The 16,536-nt window shown below is 38.0% G+C and overlaps 1 protein-coding gene, 1 long non-coding RNA gene and 1 pseudogene across 8 annotated transcripts in view; 2 read left to right on the forward strand and 1 right to left on the reverse strand.

The window, feature by feature from the left end:
- Window positions 1-16,536, forward strand: part of LOC131383869 (uncharacterized) — a 90,126-nt gene that overhangs the window by 5,491 nt on the left and 68,099 nt on the right. The window lies entirely within an intron of this gene.
- UBR3 (ubiquitin protein ligase E3 component n-recognin 3) overlaps window positions 9,220-16,536 on the reverse strand; it is a 270,447-nt gene continuing 263,130 nt past the window's right edge. For all 4 annotated transcript variants that reach the window (XM_058441285.1, XM_058441287.1, XM_058441284.1 and 1 more), the window contains 3 exons: window positions 13,342-13,551; window positions 12,672-12,811; window positions 9,220-11,605 (listed from right to left, as the gene is read on the reverse strand). In XM_058441285.1, coding sequence (XP_058297268.1) covers window positions 11,488-11,605; window positions 12,672-12,811; window positions 13,342-13,551 — 468 coding nt within the window. In that variant the 3' untranslated portion in view covers window positions 9,220-11,487. The remainder of the gene's footprint in view (window positions 11,606-12,671; window positions 12,812-13,341; window positions 13,552-16,536) is intronic.
- Window positions 14,893-16,162, forward strand: LOC116810686 (ribosome biogenesis protein NSA2 homolog; annotated as a pseudogene).

Below are 16,536 nucleotides of genomic sequence, written 5' to 3' on the forward strand. Positions count from 1 at the left end.
TGCATTGCTACTTTGAGTGCACATGATTGTCACTTGATTTTTTGAGGTACAGTTACATACTACAAAACATATTCTTTAAAGTGCGTAACTGACTGGTTTTTATCACATTCACAACATTGTGCAACCATGATCACTTTTTAATTCCAGAATGTTTTCCACTCACCGCAAAGAAACTCCATCCCTATTAGCAGTCATTCTGTATTTCCCTTCCCCCAACCCCCGGCAACCACAAATCTACTTTCTATCTGTATAAAGACGCCTATTCTGGATATGTCATATAAATGGCCTCTTTTGTAGCCGTTGTATCTGGCTTCTTTCACTGAGCATGTTTTTAAGGTCCGTCCATGTTGTAACATGTATCAGGACTTCATTCCTTTTATGGTTGAATAATATTCCACCATGCAGATATACCACCCTTTGCTTATTCATTGGTTGGCAGACATTTTTCACTATTATGAATAATGCTGTGTAAACATTTGTGTGCAAGTTTTTGTGTGAACATATTTTTTCATTCTCTTGGGTAAATAGCCAAGAGTGGAATTGCTGGGTCATGTGGCAATTTTGTTTAACTTTTTGAGGGAACACAGCATCCTTTCACATACCTACCAGCAATGAAGAAGAGTCTAATTTCTCCACATCCTCCTCAACACTTACTGTTCATGTTTTTCATTAAAGCCATCCTAGTGGGTGTGAAGTGGTATTCCATGGTGCTTTTGATTTCCATTTCCGTCATGATGAATGATGTTGAAATCTTTTCATGTGCTTATTGCCTTCTGTATATCTTCCTCAGATCAAAGTATTCAAGTCCTTGGCCTATTGTTTAAGTGGGTTGTCCTTTTATTGTTGATAGGAGTTCTTTATTTTGGACATGAAGGCTTAGCAAATACATGATATGAAAATATTTTCTCCCATTCTGTGGGTTGTTTTTTCACTTTCTTGATAGTGTCCTTTGAAGCACAAAAGTTTCAAATTTCGGTGAAGTCAAATTTTTCCTTTTGAAGGGTGGGCAATTGCTTGTGCTTTGTAGATTAGTGGTTCCCAAACTTTTTGGTGCAAGGGCCTGGTTTTGTGATAAACAGTTTTTTCAGACTGGGGGGTGGGAGCGAGGGCATGGTTTCTAGATAATGCAAGCACATTACATTTATTGTGTACTTTATTTCTATTATTACATTCTAATATATCATGAAATAATTATTCAACTCACCATAATGTGGAATCAATGGAAGCCCTAAGCTTGTTTTCCTGCAACTAGATAGCCCAATCTGGGGGTGATGGGAAACAGTGACAGATCATCAGGCATTAGATTCTCATAAGCAGCAAGCAACCTAAATCCCTCGCATGCTAGTTCACAATAGGGTTCACATTCCTATGAGAATCTGCTGCCACCACTGATCTGACAGGAGGCGGAGATCAGGCAGTAATGGGTGCCATGGGGAGTGGCTATAAATACAGATGAAGTTTTGTTCACAGCCACTCACCTCCTGCTGTGCAGCCTGGTTCCCAACAGGCCTTGGACTGGTATGGGTCCGTGGCCCAGAGGTTAGGGGCTCCCTGCTTTAGATGTTATATCTAGGAAATGATTGCCTAATCTAAGGCAACAAGGACTTAAAACTATGTCCTAAGTATAATATTAACCTTCACCATTTTCTGAGATAATGCAAGGACTTTGGAATATCTATCCCCGTCTGCTTATATTTCTGTTAAACACGAACATACACACATACTGAAATCCCATATAATGCAGTATCATAATCATTTTATGCAGAAAGTGTTCATTTAGTTATACTATACATACATTCACAATTTTTATTTTCTTGCCAAAATTTAATCTTCCACCAGGGCTTATTTTCCTTCTGCCCAAAAACTTTTTGTGCTTTCCTTCCTTACTGTGGTTATGCTGCTGTTACATTCACTCCATTTTTATTTTAATGTCTTTATTTTGCTATCATTTTTGAGGAGTATTTGTTGTGTAGAGGATCTTCGGTTAAGTTGTTTTCTTTCCACATTTTGAGGATATTTTTCTATTGCTCTGATTCCAATGTTACTATTAAGAAGACAGAAGCCTTTTGAGGTAATCCATCCTTTTTCCACTGAGCAGTTTTTAAGATATTTTTTATTCATTGCAGTTTCACTATTATTTCTCTAGGTATGGATTATTTTCCATTTATCCTATTTGTGATCTTTTGAACTTCCTGAATTTATGGTTCAATGTCATTCATCACTTCTGAGAAATTCTCAGCCATTATCTCTTCTAATATTGTCTCTGCCATATTCTCTCTCCTCTCCCTTCCTGGGGCTCCAATTACAAGTGTGTTTGGTGTTTTCACAGGGTGCTTTATGTCTTTTACCTCTTACTCCTTTTTCATCTTTTAGTCTTTGTGTTCTATTCTATATGCCTCCTTCTAATTTATAACCCAGTTTACCAAGTCTTTCTTTAGCTGTATTTCATCTGATAAACAGCTCCATTTAGTTCTTATTTTTGGTTATCTTTTCAGGACTAGAATCTCTAAAATTTTTTCAAATAAAAAATTACATGAGTCAAGTAATTATAACAACTGGAGTCCCTGTGATCTGTTTTTATTATTTCTCTATTGATTCTGGCTTTTGTGTATTGTCTCATCATGTTTGTTTACTTGAAACACTTTCAGAAATAGTTTGAGAATTAGGATGATGTCATCAGTCTCCAGAGAGGATATTTTTTTCCAGGCACTGGAGAGTAATAGCAGTCTGTGACCAAGATTTGATTTTGTTTTAGAGCTGGAGTACAATTAATACCTCCACTTCAACAGTCTAGTTGAAGTTTCCTCCAGTCTACTTGTGGTTAAATGAAGCCAATCTTTTAGTAGATTTTCACTGGAAAGACTGACGTAGGCATACTTTAAACTATTTTTCTATGATGTGATACTTAAAAGACAGCATGACCTTACATAAAATCATTGGCTTACACTTTCTTTCCTTGAGGCGTTCTTGAAAATTCTGCTCAATTTTGCCTTGTTCTTGCTTGTCAAAAGTCTAATACCCAGTCTAATTCTCTCTGTTAAGTCTTGGGAACTTGTCTTTATAGTTAGTTTTTCAAGGGTATGTCTTGAAGTTTACTATTGATGATCAATTTTCCTGGTACTCTGTGGGCTCTTTCAATAAGAACTCAGGTCTTTTTATTTGAGGAAAGCTTTCTTAGGTTATTGGTCTTTTCTAAAAAAAAACTTCCTATTTTTAAATAAATTTTAGATATACAGAAGGTTGCATGAATAATGCACAGAGTGCCTGTATATCCTTGACTCTGCTTCCCCTAATATAACAATTCACAGAAACATAGCACAATCATCAAAATCAGAAATTAGCTAAATACTATTAACTAAACAACAGACTTTATTTGGATTTTGCGTCTTCTCATTATTATCTATTTTTGGTGTCAGGATTTTGTCCAAGATTTCACATTGCATTTAGTTATATCTCCTCAGTCCCCTACAGTCTGTAACAATTCTTTGATTTTTCCTCTTCTTTCATTTTGACACTTTCAAAGAGTACTGGTAAGTTATTTTGTAGAATGTCCTTTGGTTGACTTTGTCCTATGTTTTTACACGATTAGAATAAAGTTATGCAACATTTGCAGTTATATTGCAGTAATGATACTGTATAACTTCTCCGTGAATCATATTTAGGGGTTTATTAAGTCTTTATTGGTAATAATGAATTTTAATCACTTATCTATCAGGTTTCTCTTCTGCAAAGCTACAATCTTTCCCTTTGTAATTCACACGTACCATGAAACAATGCAAACCTGGTTCTTCAATTTTTGCCCACTCATTTGGCATTTTTTCTTCAGTAAGATGGGCCCCTAATGATCCCTCCTCCCCCCAGTATTTAGACTCTTGTGTAACCTCCTACATGGTCTCAGGGTTGGCATGTTTGGCAGAAATAATATGCCACTTCTAAGATTAGGTGATAAAAGACACCGGGGCTTTCCTTGTAGGCATGCTTTTTTATGTGTTCTGTGTCTCCCTCTCTTGGGTCACTTCTTCTGTGGAAAATCAGCTGCTACGTTGTTAGCAGCACCGTGGAGAGGCCCACAGGGTGAGAAACTGAAGTCTCTGGCCAACAGCTGTATGAGTGAGTTTAGAAACAGATTCTCAGGTCGGGCGTGGTGGCTCACGCTTGTAATCCCAGCACTTTGGGAGGCCGAGGCGGGCGGATCACGAGGTCAGGAGATCGAGACCACGGTGAAACCCCGTCTCTACTAAAAATACAAAAAAATTAGCCGGGCGTGGTGGCGGGCCCCTGTAGTCCCAGCTACTCAGAGAGGCTGAGGCAGGAGAATGGCGTGAACCCGGGAGGCGGAGCTTGCAGTGAGCCGAGATTGCGCCACTGCACTCCAGCCTGGGCGACAGAGCGAGACTCCGTCTCAAAAAAAAAAAAAAAAAAAAAAAAAAGAAACAGATTCTCCAACCCCGATCAAGCCTCTGATGACTGCTGCTGTGGCTAACACCTTAATTTAGTCTTGTAAAAGACTCTGGGCCAGAATCATCCAGCTAAGCTGCTCCTGGATTCCTGATCCACAGAAACTGTGATGTAATGTGTACTGTTTCATGGCATTATGTTTTACAGTAATCTGAAACACAGCGATAACTAATACAGTCTGAATCACTTACTGTGCCATTACTGGAAGCAACAGTGTCTATGTTCATTTAATCATCACATTAGCTATTGTTTCCATTGCACAGATAAGAAACCAAAGTGTGGCAGATATTGAATTAGCCACCAAAAAGCCACTCACAATCCTTTTTGCCTTTGGATTCCTTTAGCATAGCAGCTCGCAAGCTAAAATTCCCCCCACCGCCCCTCCAGATTTCCTCGCATTTTGTAGCGGCCACCTACCATTACTGACTAATGAGATGTAGGTACAAGTGCACCAGGAAAGGGCTTCTCTTGTTGAGCAAAAGATAAAGGCTTAGGAAAAGGCTTTTGGCCCATTTGCTTTTATCCTGCCTGGAAAATGAGGTTAGCTACTATCTCGCTTTCATCCTCATAGCAGCCTGGATATTAGCAGCCATCTTGCAGCCATGAGGATAAAACCTATAATCTAATGGTATGGAAAAGGAAAACAAGAGAAGCTGAGATCCATATTGATTCCCTTGAGCCGCAGCCCCTTCCTCGTATGCCTGCCTCAGCCTTTCTTTTGCCTGAAACTAATAAACTCCTTACTTCTTTAGGCCATTTCTTAGTCAGGTTTTCTGCGGCTTGAAACAGGACACATTCCTAATTGATATATTCATGTAAGGAGAAGTAACTCAAATGGTAAACAATACCATCAGACTAAACACAACATCTAATTAGAAGTAGGATCTGGTGCAAACACGTCCAGGTGTCCTGCAGAAGTCCTGACCATGCCAAGGAGAGTAAGGAAACTGTGTTCTACTCCTCCACTTTATTGTCAAATTTTCTACTTTGTAACCACCAAAAGCCATGTTCTGGCTTCTACCCCAACCACGTCACCAAAACTATCCTCATCAAGGATATCAATTGCCTCCTTTGTCACAAAATCCAATGAATACATTTTGGCTCTTAACCTCTCCACAGAACTTGACACTTGTTGACTGGTTCTTTTTAAAAAAACATCATTCCTTCTAGGATTTCACATTCCAAATTTTCCCCTTCCTATCTGCATCTCTCATCAATCTTGTCCTTAGGCTAACCATCTTCTGCTTGTCCTCTAAATGAAGATAGTATTTAAGGGTATTACCACAGGCCCTTTTCTCTCTGGATGAGATCCATTCCCACGGCTTCATTTACAATTTGTTGGTGATGACTCCCCTGAGCATCTACCCTTCAAACCCATCAATTATCACATCCCCATTTGGATGACTAACAAAAGCCTCACTTTCAACTGGTCAAAATCTGTACACATCACAGTCAACTTTATACCTGGATAAAGTTGATTCTAGCTCATGAAATAACAAACCAACCATCACGCCAGACCATAAGTGGTTTCTGTCACTGCCCTAGTATACATCATACACCATCCTCATCTCTCCTCTGGCTACTGAGTTACCCTCCTGAATGGTTTTTCCAAATGTTCCTGTTCCCCTCCTCTCATTCTCTTGGCCTACAGACTGCTTTTGTAAATTAAGTCTTATTGGAACACAGCCATGCCCATTCACACACACACATATATACATCCATATGCATATATGTGTGTGTGTGTGTGTGTCTAGGATGCTTCTGTATTATAATGGCAGAGATTAATAGTTGTGACAGAAACCATCTGGCCCTTTATAGAAAAGGTTTGTTGACCCTCTGCTCTAAACTGAGGCAATAACCAAAATAGAGGCCACAAAGCCCAACATCCGTAACATTACTCAAGAAGCCATGATCTGATTCCTGCCTGTTGTTCCTGCACCAGCTCTTACCACATGCTCTTCTGCTTTCTATGCTTCAACCATACTGTACTTCCTTTAGTTTCGAGTGCAACCCTGCTTATTCTTATTTCAGGGTCTATGTGCTGCATTCTTCAGAATGCCTTCCCCCATTCCCTCCTTCACTTAGCTCACTTTTTCAGGCAGGTCTCGGCTTAAATATCATTTCTTCCATGTAACCTGTCAACTTCCCAAACTAAACGAGTCTATTGATTCCCATAGCCTAACTTGCTGATAACATCCTATTGAACTGTAATCATAATCAGTGTTGTTTTCCACCAGACTGTAGGCAGACACTGACCCTTTCTGTCTTGTTCAACGTGGGATCCCTATAACTTACTTTAGTATCTGGCACACCTTAGGCACTCAATATTCTTGTCCATCCCTTATGTTACTGCATTCTGTCAACTCTCTTCAGATACTGTCCACATCTCTCTGTACCCACCACAACTCCCCTACTTGAGCCAACTATCATGTTTTATCTGGAGTCTTTCAACAGACACCTGGCAGGTTTCTCCACTCTAGTGGATTTTTCTCCAGAGTGCAGCCAGGTTGACTTTTCTAATGCAAATCTGATGTCACTCTACTATCTAAAGCCCTAAAATGCCTTCCCATTGCTCTCTAAAAAAGTCTAAAACCCTCAACATGGCTTACAAAATTCTTTGTAATTTAGATTTTACCTACCTCTCAAAAGCACCTATGCTTACAGTCAAAATGATTCCCTTTCACATCCACATGCAAAGTGCTCTCTCAACTCTTTGCAAACAGTATTCTCTATGCCTGCCTGAATCACTGTTCTTCACACTTGTTTCACCCAGATATCACCTACACAATATTTGGGAATCATCATCTCTCCCCACTGGAAGCCTCCTCATATACCCAAGTCTGGTTTAGAGGGTCCATCTACAGCACCTTCTACTCTACTTCTCCTCTCCTCCAAACACACATACCATTTGTAACACTAATCATACAGAAAGCGAGATGAGAGAAGGGACTATATCTGACTTCTTTTCCACTGTATTTCCAGTATTTATCACAGTGCTTGGTACGCAGGAGGAGCGCAATAAATATTTACTAAATAAATGAACTTAAATGCTTCAACATTGAAGCAATTTTGCGTAAGTTCAAAAGAAAACTTTGAAAGATTTCATTGTCTTATTAAATCTTATTGTGTCTTCCAATCCTACGCCCCTCAATTTATCCTACAAATCCAACATGAACCCCACACTCATTTCAACCAGCACCCCTAATTCTCTTATCAACTTATATTGCACCCTTTACATAATGTATCTGTGTCTCCAAACCCCAGTTAATTTAGCAGCCTAATTTCTATCCTTCAGGTCCTAAGCTGCTCAACTCAGGGGCTCCATAAAGTTACAGAATCTTTCTAACTGTCTCCATTAAACTTGGGTTTTCTAACCCCATTCGGCTGTCAATGTAAGTTCAGTGGTGCTTCCCCTTATTTCTGGCCAGTTCTCTCTCCTAGCATATGTCTAAGCTTTTGCCACTTATCTCAAGCCCCCAGATATGCTAGGCCTGTTCACTCTCGGTACATGATCCTGCTCCTTTGTCACCAAGAGAAGAGGGAATCAGACACAAATCCTCTTATTTTGCTCTAGACTTCCTTTCCTTTTCTCTTGTATCTTTTCCCCTCAACCTGAAGCTTTTATCTGTGCTCTTGACCCCACTCCTTCTGGTCTGCTCTTGGGCTCTACCTCACTGATTTTGGTACTGTCACATCTTACGTTAATTTAACTTGCACAAAGGCAGCTCTACACAAGGTTCCATTGTGTGTTTTCACTGTGTTGCATCAGTGAATTCATTCCACTGCTTGGAGATTACTGTACACTAAGATGGCAGGTCATAGCTCTTCCATACCTGATATGCCTCATTAATAGGGAGCTTGAAGTGTCACAAATAGAGAAGTGATTGTGTTGCTGTTTTGCCCACTCCAGCTCATCCCTGTTGAACTAAGCAGTGCTTGATATCATCTAGCCAGATCATAAGGCAGAAGAAAGAATTATGTGCTGTGAATGGGACTGAGACACAGTCATAAGTCATCTGCTCTCCCACAATCATCAATTATCAGGCATCCTCACCAATGAATTCATCTTCTCTTGTTGATTTGATTCTAGTGGTTAAAACCATGCTTTGTGTCCCCCGCAACCCCAAATATGATCTCAAATATAAGCCATCAACAGCCATTTGAGAGTCAGCAATTAGAATCCTGGAGATAATACAGAGAGTCTTAGACCACATCTCCTCCCATATTGCTGTTTCCTCTAAGCCTTCAGTGCTTTTAGTCAGCATCTTTTTCTAAGTCATAGGAATCAGTAAATATCGGAATACATAAAACAGAGAAAGGTCTGAAGAGAAACGGACTGCTAGCTGATAAATGGCTGGTGAGCTTCAGGACGGAGAGGTAGGGGTGAGTACTGTCAATTCAAACAAGAATGCAAACCACTCAAAATAAATGTTCTCATAAAGCACTAAACATTTCTGAAGCCTGGCTGGGAACTTTCAGAAAAGAACAGAGACTACAGTTCCTCAGATCTACAAAACCATTTCCTTCTCCCCCTACCAAACACACACACTTAGCAAAGACTGTGCATTGATTATGAGACAAGGACTGACGAAGAACTCTGCAAATAAAAAAGGCAAAGCAAACCCTTTACACTTACTCCACCCTAAAGCAACTACTAATTATGTTGTGCTTTGATCTTTTCAGCTATGTTCACTCACATATATTACTGTCAATATCTTTGGTGAAAAAAAAAACATGTAAGCAGTAAACATTTTAAGGACCTTTCACAAACCAAATGACAGCAGGTTTTTATTAACATATCTTACAATGTTGATTATTCCTAGTTTTGTAATTTCTGCTTAATTATAAAGATCAATTTAGCTTCTACAGTAATGTACTGTATTTAAATGATCATTCATACAAGATATCACACCAGTACATTTTTTTGAATAATATACACACATCACTCTAACTTGGACCTGTTATTTTTAAAAGTGGGTTTATAAATGGGACTTATAAAAGTTATGGGGAAAAATTAAAGTTCTAGTTTAGCAGCATGCATGTATGTATTCAAGTACAATTTTCAACCAAGTGCTTTTTTAAAATTTACTGGTGACTAATTCACCAATATCAAAATAAACACTATCAAACACCCAAATTTTAAAGTTAAGGCTAATATTTTCACTTCACATCCATATGCACAACCATAAAACATTCCATTTTAAATAAGTAGTAATCAAAGTCTGAATACATTATACCATGTATATATAGCATCAGAGTTTCAAACTGTAGAATTATTCAAGTTCATGAATCCTGTAACAGTATTTACTAGAGATGTCAATTAGCATTTTGCTCTTCAAACACACTTACAAATGGTCTGGTATTCATAATGATCAATGCAAAAAGTATGACAGGCTGAACTTATGATACAGTATTTAAAAAAGTAGCAATGTGTTGGAAAGGACAGCTATTTAGTCAAACAGAATCATTGAGTCTTACAGAAAGTTATCTTAATATTTTGGAAATGTATATAAAAATAGCAAGCTATTTCCATGTATTTTATTGTAGAACTATAGGTAATTTTTTGACTTTCTGAATACATTTGAATATGTACTGCTCTGCTTCCCATATTTTAATGCAAGGCCATCATTTAATGTCCATTTTTATACTCTTGTAATGTCATGTCATTACAAAAATTTTTTAGAACATGGATCTGACGTTATTTTTATACTTTATCATTAGATTTGTTTAGTTTATTTTTACATGTAAAAATGTAATTTTATGTAACAAGCCATGGAAGTCCAAAGTACCAGGGATTGCTTGATAGCACTATATATTAAATAACCATTCAATTACTGAATCATTTAGGAAAAAAAATCTTTGTAGCAACATGTCACATGCTTTTCAGTAATCTTCCTTCTCATAGAGTGGGTTTTAGCTCAATCATTCCCATTTTTACTGATTTTTAAACCCTGCAAACATAAATTGTTTTTCACAGCAGTTTCTAAGAAGAATGCAGAAGCATGGCTCATTCATGAGGGTCACCACCACTGCACTTTTTTTTTTCCTTTTAGGAAACCGAGCAGAAATAGCACTGCACAAATAGAATATAGCTGAACCTCTTGAGCTGAAAGGAAGTTCCAAAATTTATGGTTCATTTCTGGGGAAGTCTGAGCATTTCTAATACAATCATATAAACAAAACCTTGTTTGGTAATAAAAGGTGGGCATGCATGGAATCAACATCTGCCCAGTGTATGTTCTTAAACCTCTTGATTTTATAGTAAGATTTGTTATTACCTCTAGTAATTCATCCAACTGAAATGGCAAATTTTGACTTTTAAGGACCCCCCAACCACACATATACCCCCAAAAATGTACTGTATTAACAGCAGCTATCTACTTATTTTACAGCTATTTCAATTATTTACCTGGGGAGATTTATGAAATTCCTGAGAATGAATTAAGTTTTCAGCAAAGCCTTAAACTTTTAACAGATTCCTCACAATAAGAAAAAATTTTAAAGTTCTACTATTAGACCAACTTTTACTATACAATATTTCACATAAATCATGTTTTACATTTTTTTCTAATTACATACAGAAAAATTCTCAAATCAACACAAGAATGGCAGGGGAAAAAAGATGCATTATGCTTAGCAGATGCAAATTAAAACACACAGAAAGAAGCAGTAAAATGTCAAATAAATCACACCCACTCTAAGTATCAATGAATAGCTGATATGCATTGTTGGGAGAATAATTTCTGAACGAGTTTGTGAACAAGTTGTGCTTCTTATTAATTGTGCACTTAAAAAATGACCACTGAAGAATAATTTAACTTGTTATTAATGTTCTCCAGATAGATATTAAAAAAAAAATTATACCATTAACGTGATTACCAAGCACCTAATTTTGGAAAGGCGTCATAATGTATGTTTTCTTTTTCTCCCTCAGCAAAAGTGTTAATACCCCAAATTAAGTTAAAGCTTATTGTTGAAAAATAAATTTGTAGCAAAAATGACGATATGATGCAATGCTGAGGTGGAGCGTCACAGCCCATTGTAATGTGGACCCCATCTTTTATTGATGTGATCAAAAGTATGAGAAATCCACTGTTGCTCAAGAACTTTGTATCTTTCCTTACAAATGTAGAGAGGTTTGCCTCGCCTAGAACAAAAAGAAAAAAAAAGTATTAATATCATACAAGGAAGATTTCACATGCATTTCTTTCTTTCTCTTTTTTTTTGAGACAGTCTCTCGCAGTGGAGCACTCTCAGCTCACTGCAACCTCCGCCTCCTGGGTTCAAGCAATTCTCCTGTCTCAGCCTCTCCAGTAGCTGGGATTATAGGTGCTCACCACCATGCCTGCCTCCTTTTTAATTTTTTTTATCTTTTATTTATTTATTTATTTTTTGAGATGGAGTCTCACTCTGTCACCCAGGCTGGAGTGCAGTGGCACGATCTCGGCTCACTGCAAGCTCTGCCTCCTGAGTTCATGCCATTCTCCTGCCTCAGCCTCCCGAGTAGCTGGGACTATAGGCGCCCGCCACCACGCCTGGCTAATTTTTTGTATTTTTAGTAGAGACGGGGTTTCACCATATTGGCCAGCCTGGTCTCGAACTCCTGACCTCAAGTGATCCACCCACCTCGGCCTCCCAAAGTGCTGGGATTACAGGCATGAGCCACCACACCCACCACATTTCTTTTTTTACTAGATTCTTTTCTGAGACAGTCTTTCTCTGTTGCCCAGGTTGGTGTGCAGTGGCACAATCACAGCTCACTGCAGCCTCCACCTGCCGGGCTCAAGTGATCCTTCCACCTCCTCCCGAGTTGCTGGGACCACAGGTGTATAACCACCACACCTGGCTTATTTAGTTTTATTTTTTTGTAGAGATGAGGTCTTACTATGTTGTTCAGGCTGGTCTCAAACTTCTGGGCTCAAGCAATCCTCCTGCTTCAGCCTCCCAAAGTGCTGAGATTACAGGTGTGAGCCACTGGGCCTGGCCAACAGATTGTTTGTGGCAAAAACCTCACATGGTAATTTGGTTTGTATCATGTTTCCTCAACATATTGATAGGGACAATAGCTCAAAAACTAGAAATAGCTCTAAATTAATGACTGTCAGATTTTCTTAATATTAAAAAAAATTATAATTACAAAGCCAGGAATAGCATATTGGTTTTCACTGACCAAATTTCAATAAAACACCTGGATATGTCCATGAACATCTAACCTAAGATCCCGGTCTTCCTCTCCATGAGCATCCAAATACACGGAACCCCAGAGGCAGAAGCGGTGACCTCGAATGATGATAATTACTGATGCATTGATCAAAAGGAAAATACCCGTTCCTGCGCCACAGTTCTGAGAATGCTAAAAAATTAAATTAAAAATATATTAATGAACTTCATAATCAAATAGGCTTTATAATAAAATTAAGAATATCTTAATGCTTTCTAAATAATACAGTGATTTAAAAATAGTAAGATTTCATTTAAGTTAAACTTATAACTCCATTCCTAACACTTTATTATTAATACATTAAGAGGTATTTGGGTAAGGAATATCTAGTGAAGCAATTAGGAGCCAACCTAATTCAGAGTCTAGTATCTCCAACAGCACAGATGACCTTTGTTTCACAGCACATTCCAAAGTACATACCATTAAAGGGATAGCAGGTGAAAGGAGAACTAGAATGGTACTTAAGGAAGGATTTACTTACTTAAAGCCTCAGAGACTTTCTTTTTTTACTCTTCTACTGGATTAAAAAACACACACAATCCCTATATGTATTATATACTTAATTCAAAGAGTAGTTAATATGAAGAGATGGCTTGACCATATTTTCCTTGTGATATGAGATCTGTGCTTTCATAAATTTCGTTTTATCTACTATTGCTTACCAGTACACATTCACAGTAACTTTGTTGCTTGCAGCAAAGTCCTTTCAGGCATACAAAAGTACCACACACAAGGCAAACAGCAGGATCTTTAGGAACCTTGGTGCAGACACTACAGGTTTTTCTGTGGTAGTACTGAAAAATGGTGTTGTAATTCTCAGGCAACTGTAGTAAGTGTGGTAATTTCCATTTTGACTCTTGGATAAGCAAGGCCTAAAATATTATCCAAAAATATTCATTAGTTTTATGTACTTAAGTCACTAACACAATATATTTTTTAAATGTATTTTTACAGAAAGAAAAATCTGCCTCCAAGAATGTGGCTTATTTTCTTTATGAACACTCCTCTCATTTCCATTTTATACATGACTAAAATAGTAGTTCAACAGTTACCATTATCTATTTTAATGTATTATAGTTTCCAATTACAATATGATTTAATTTTTTAGATTAAGCACCTTAAAACATTTAAACTTGTTATTACTTTAAAAGAAAAACACCATATCTAAGCATGCAGGGAAAATACATCTAATTGTATTTGACTTTAAACAGGCATAGTGCAAAGGTTTTTAAAGGTTACATATTTTTTAAAACCAAGTTTTGATCATTCTCAAACAATTCTTTAGCTTTTTCTTTAGGGCAGATCATCGTTATAACTCATTTTTTCTACTTTAATACTTTATAATGTAGAATTTCCTTCCTAGAGTACGTACAATTCATTACACCTCAAGCTGTTAAGATCTCTTATATCCATAAGTGCTGGGCTACAATTCTTTTCATAAATTTCTTGCTATAAGAATAAAAAAATTGTCAAATTAGTTAAATTTCCCTGAAGGGTATGCTTTATTAACTATTTGCAGCTGTATAAAAATACTGGCAACAGCACTAAATTTTTCTAGATGCTACTCCATTCACACTTAAAATAGATAAAATGTAGTGTGAGTCTATTATCTTAAGAAACTGTAAGTAATAGTCAATTTAAATGGAGATCATCTCACATTACCTACATGGAGCCATAATCCACCTAAATCAGTGGAGTAACTAAGCTAGCTTGTTCCTCATCAACAAGTTCATGGATTAAGTGTGCATGGAAGCAATGATAAGAACAGTATACAACACATCATTTGCCAATACTCAGCACCCAACCCTGGACCCCAAAGATGGCACATTCTGTAACGAGTTGATTACAGTGGAACCCTTCCATTAAAGGGAAGGGATAACAATTTCTCCTCACTGAACTTGACACTTATTATAGGTTAGGCTGCATGTTATCCAGTAGCCCATAGCACATTACCTCCAATAATTTCCCTCATGAAGAGAGATGTAAGGCAACAGGTGGATGTCCATGGAATTCACTGATCTTAACATGTACTCAATCATCTGAAAAAAGCAGTGGTATTTTAAATCATGAACTACAAAATTGATTTTTTCAGTGCCATAAAAATTATGAAATTCATGAAATTTACCAACTTTTAGATGGCACCAGCTGGAAGAAAACACCTACAGAATGTGTATGCTCTAAACAGCAACCAGTATATATGGGTGACCTTTTACACAACTGGAATGCATATGTATGGGAAACAAGAGGTGGAAAGTATTTAACAGTTGTAGCACCTCTCATGATTACACCTAAAATTTGGTCTTGCCTTTCCTGTTGCGGCCTGTGTGGAGTTCGCTCATGGGTCTCTGAGACCCAAAAATTGAGAGCATTTTCGTACCCCAGGGGCTGCGTCTGTGCCATGCCACAGAACAAATATATTGAATTACACTGTAAATGCTATGGATATCATTTGGATTACCATGAGAAAAAGGGAAAGAAGTAAAGTTGAGAGGCTTATAAACAGTCAAAGAAGGCAAAGAAGATGATTGGTCTGAAGGCTAAGCTTTATCTTAAACAGCATCATGCTGAGAAAATACAAATGAAAAAGACCATCAAGATGCATGAAAAGAGAAACACCAAACAAACAAAAAAAAGACTCCACAGGGAGCAGTACCTGCTGGACAGACAGGGACAACCTCAAGCTAACGTACTTCCCAGTATGATTAAGCCGAAATGAAAAGAGAAAGCAGGAAAATGGAAAGTCCCTCTGTCTAAATGTACTTGCCCAGGGAGACACAGAAGTGTTAAAAGTTATTCGAACAAGGCCAGGTGCAGTGGCTCATGCCTGTAATCCCAGAACTTTGGGAGGCCAAGGTAGGCAGATCATTTGAGGTCAGGAGTTCAAGACCAGCCTGGGCAACATGGTGAAACCCTGTCTTTACTAAAAATACAAAAATTAGCTGGGCATGGTGGCAGGCGCCTGTAATCCCAGCTACTCAGGAGGCTGAGGCAGGAAAATCACTTGAACCCAGGAAGTAGAGGTTGCAGTAAGCCAAGATCGCTCTACTGCACTCAAGCCTAGGCAACAGAGTGAGACTCTGTCTCAAAGTTATTCCAACAGGAAAGAGAAAGATGAAGGCATGGAAGAGGATGGTTACTAAAGTCTGCTTTGTTGGAGATGGCTTTACAAGAAAACTACATATCTATGGAAGATTCATCAGGCCAATGGGCTTGCATTTCAAGAAAGCCCATGTAACACATCCTGAAATGAAAGCCACCTTTTGCCTAACAATACTTGGTGTAAAGAAGAGTCCTTCATTTCCAAGAAGAGTCTCTCATTCCCAATGTCTATAACTTTGGGTGTCATTACCAAAGGTACTGTTACTGAGGTAAATGTGAGTTGGGCCTTGTGACACAAGGAGGCAAGGTTATTTGGGGAAAAAGGCTGTGGTTACCAACAATCCTGAAAATGATGGATGTATAAATGCAGTCTTACTGGTCTGACAGCACTTTCATAGATATTTATTGAAGACTACACACCAATTGAAAACATTGCCATTACTGTGATGTTTCTGAATACTACCAAACAGCCTTACATGTCTGCAATCAAGAGATTTATTAAATTGTAAACATTAAAATGGAAAAAAAAATTCGATCTTAAATTTCTGCTTCACTGCTATTCTGGACCCTTCTGTGGATTTACAAGCTATGTACTATCTATCCTACAGTACGGTTTATAACATCACAAGGATGGCTTATCGCATTGCCTGGAGGGATTGACCATGACTATCAAGAAGAATAAAAATATTGCCATACAATTGGTAGAGCATATTTTGGAACTTAAAAACTCCTACCACCACCCCCACCATAGACCAAGC

The sequence above is a fragment of the Hylobates moloch genome, unplaced genomic scaffold (genome assembly GCF_009828535.3).
Source record: "Hylobates moloch isolate HMO894 unplaced genomic scaffold, HMol_V3 SCAFFOLD_1, whole genome shotgun sequence".
Classification (NCBI taxonomy): Eukaryota; Metazoa; Chordata; class Mammalia; order Primates; family Hylobatidae; genus Hylobates; species Hylobates moloch.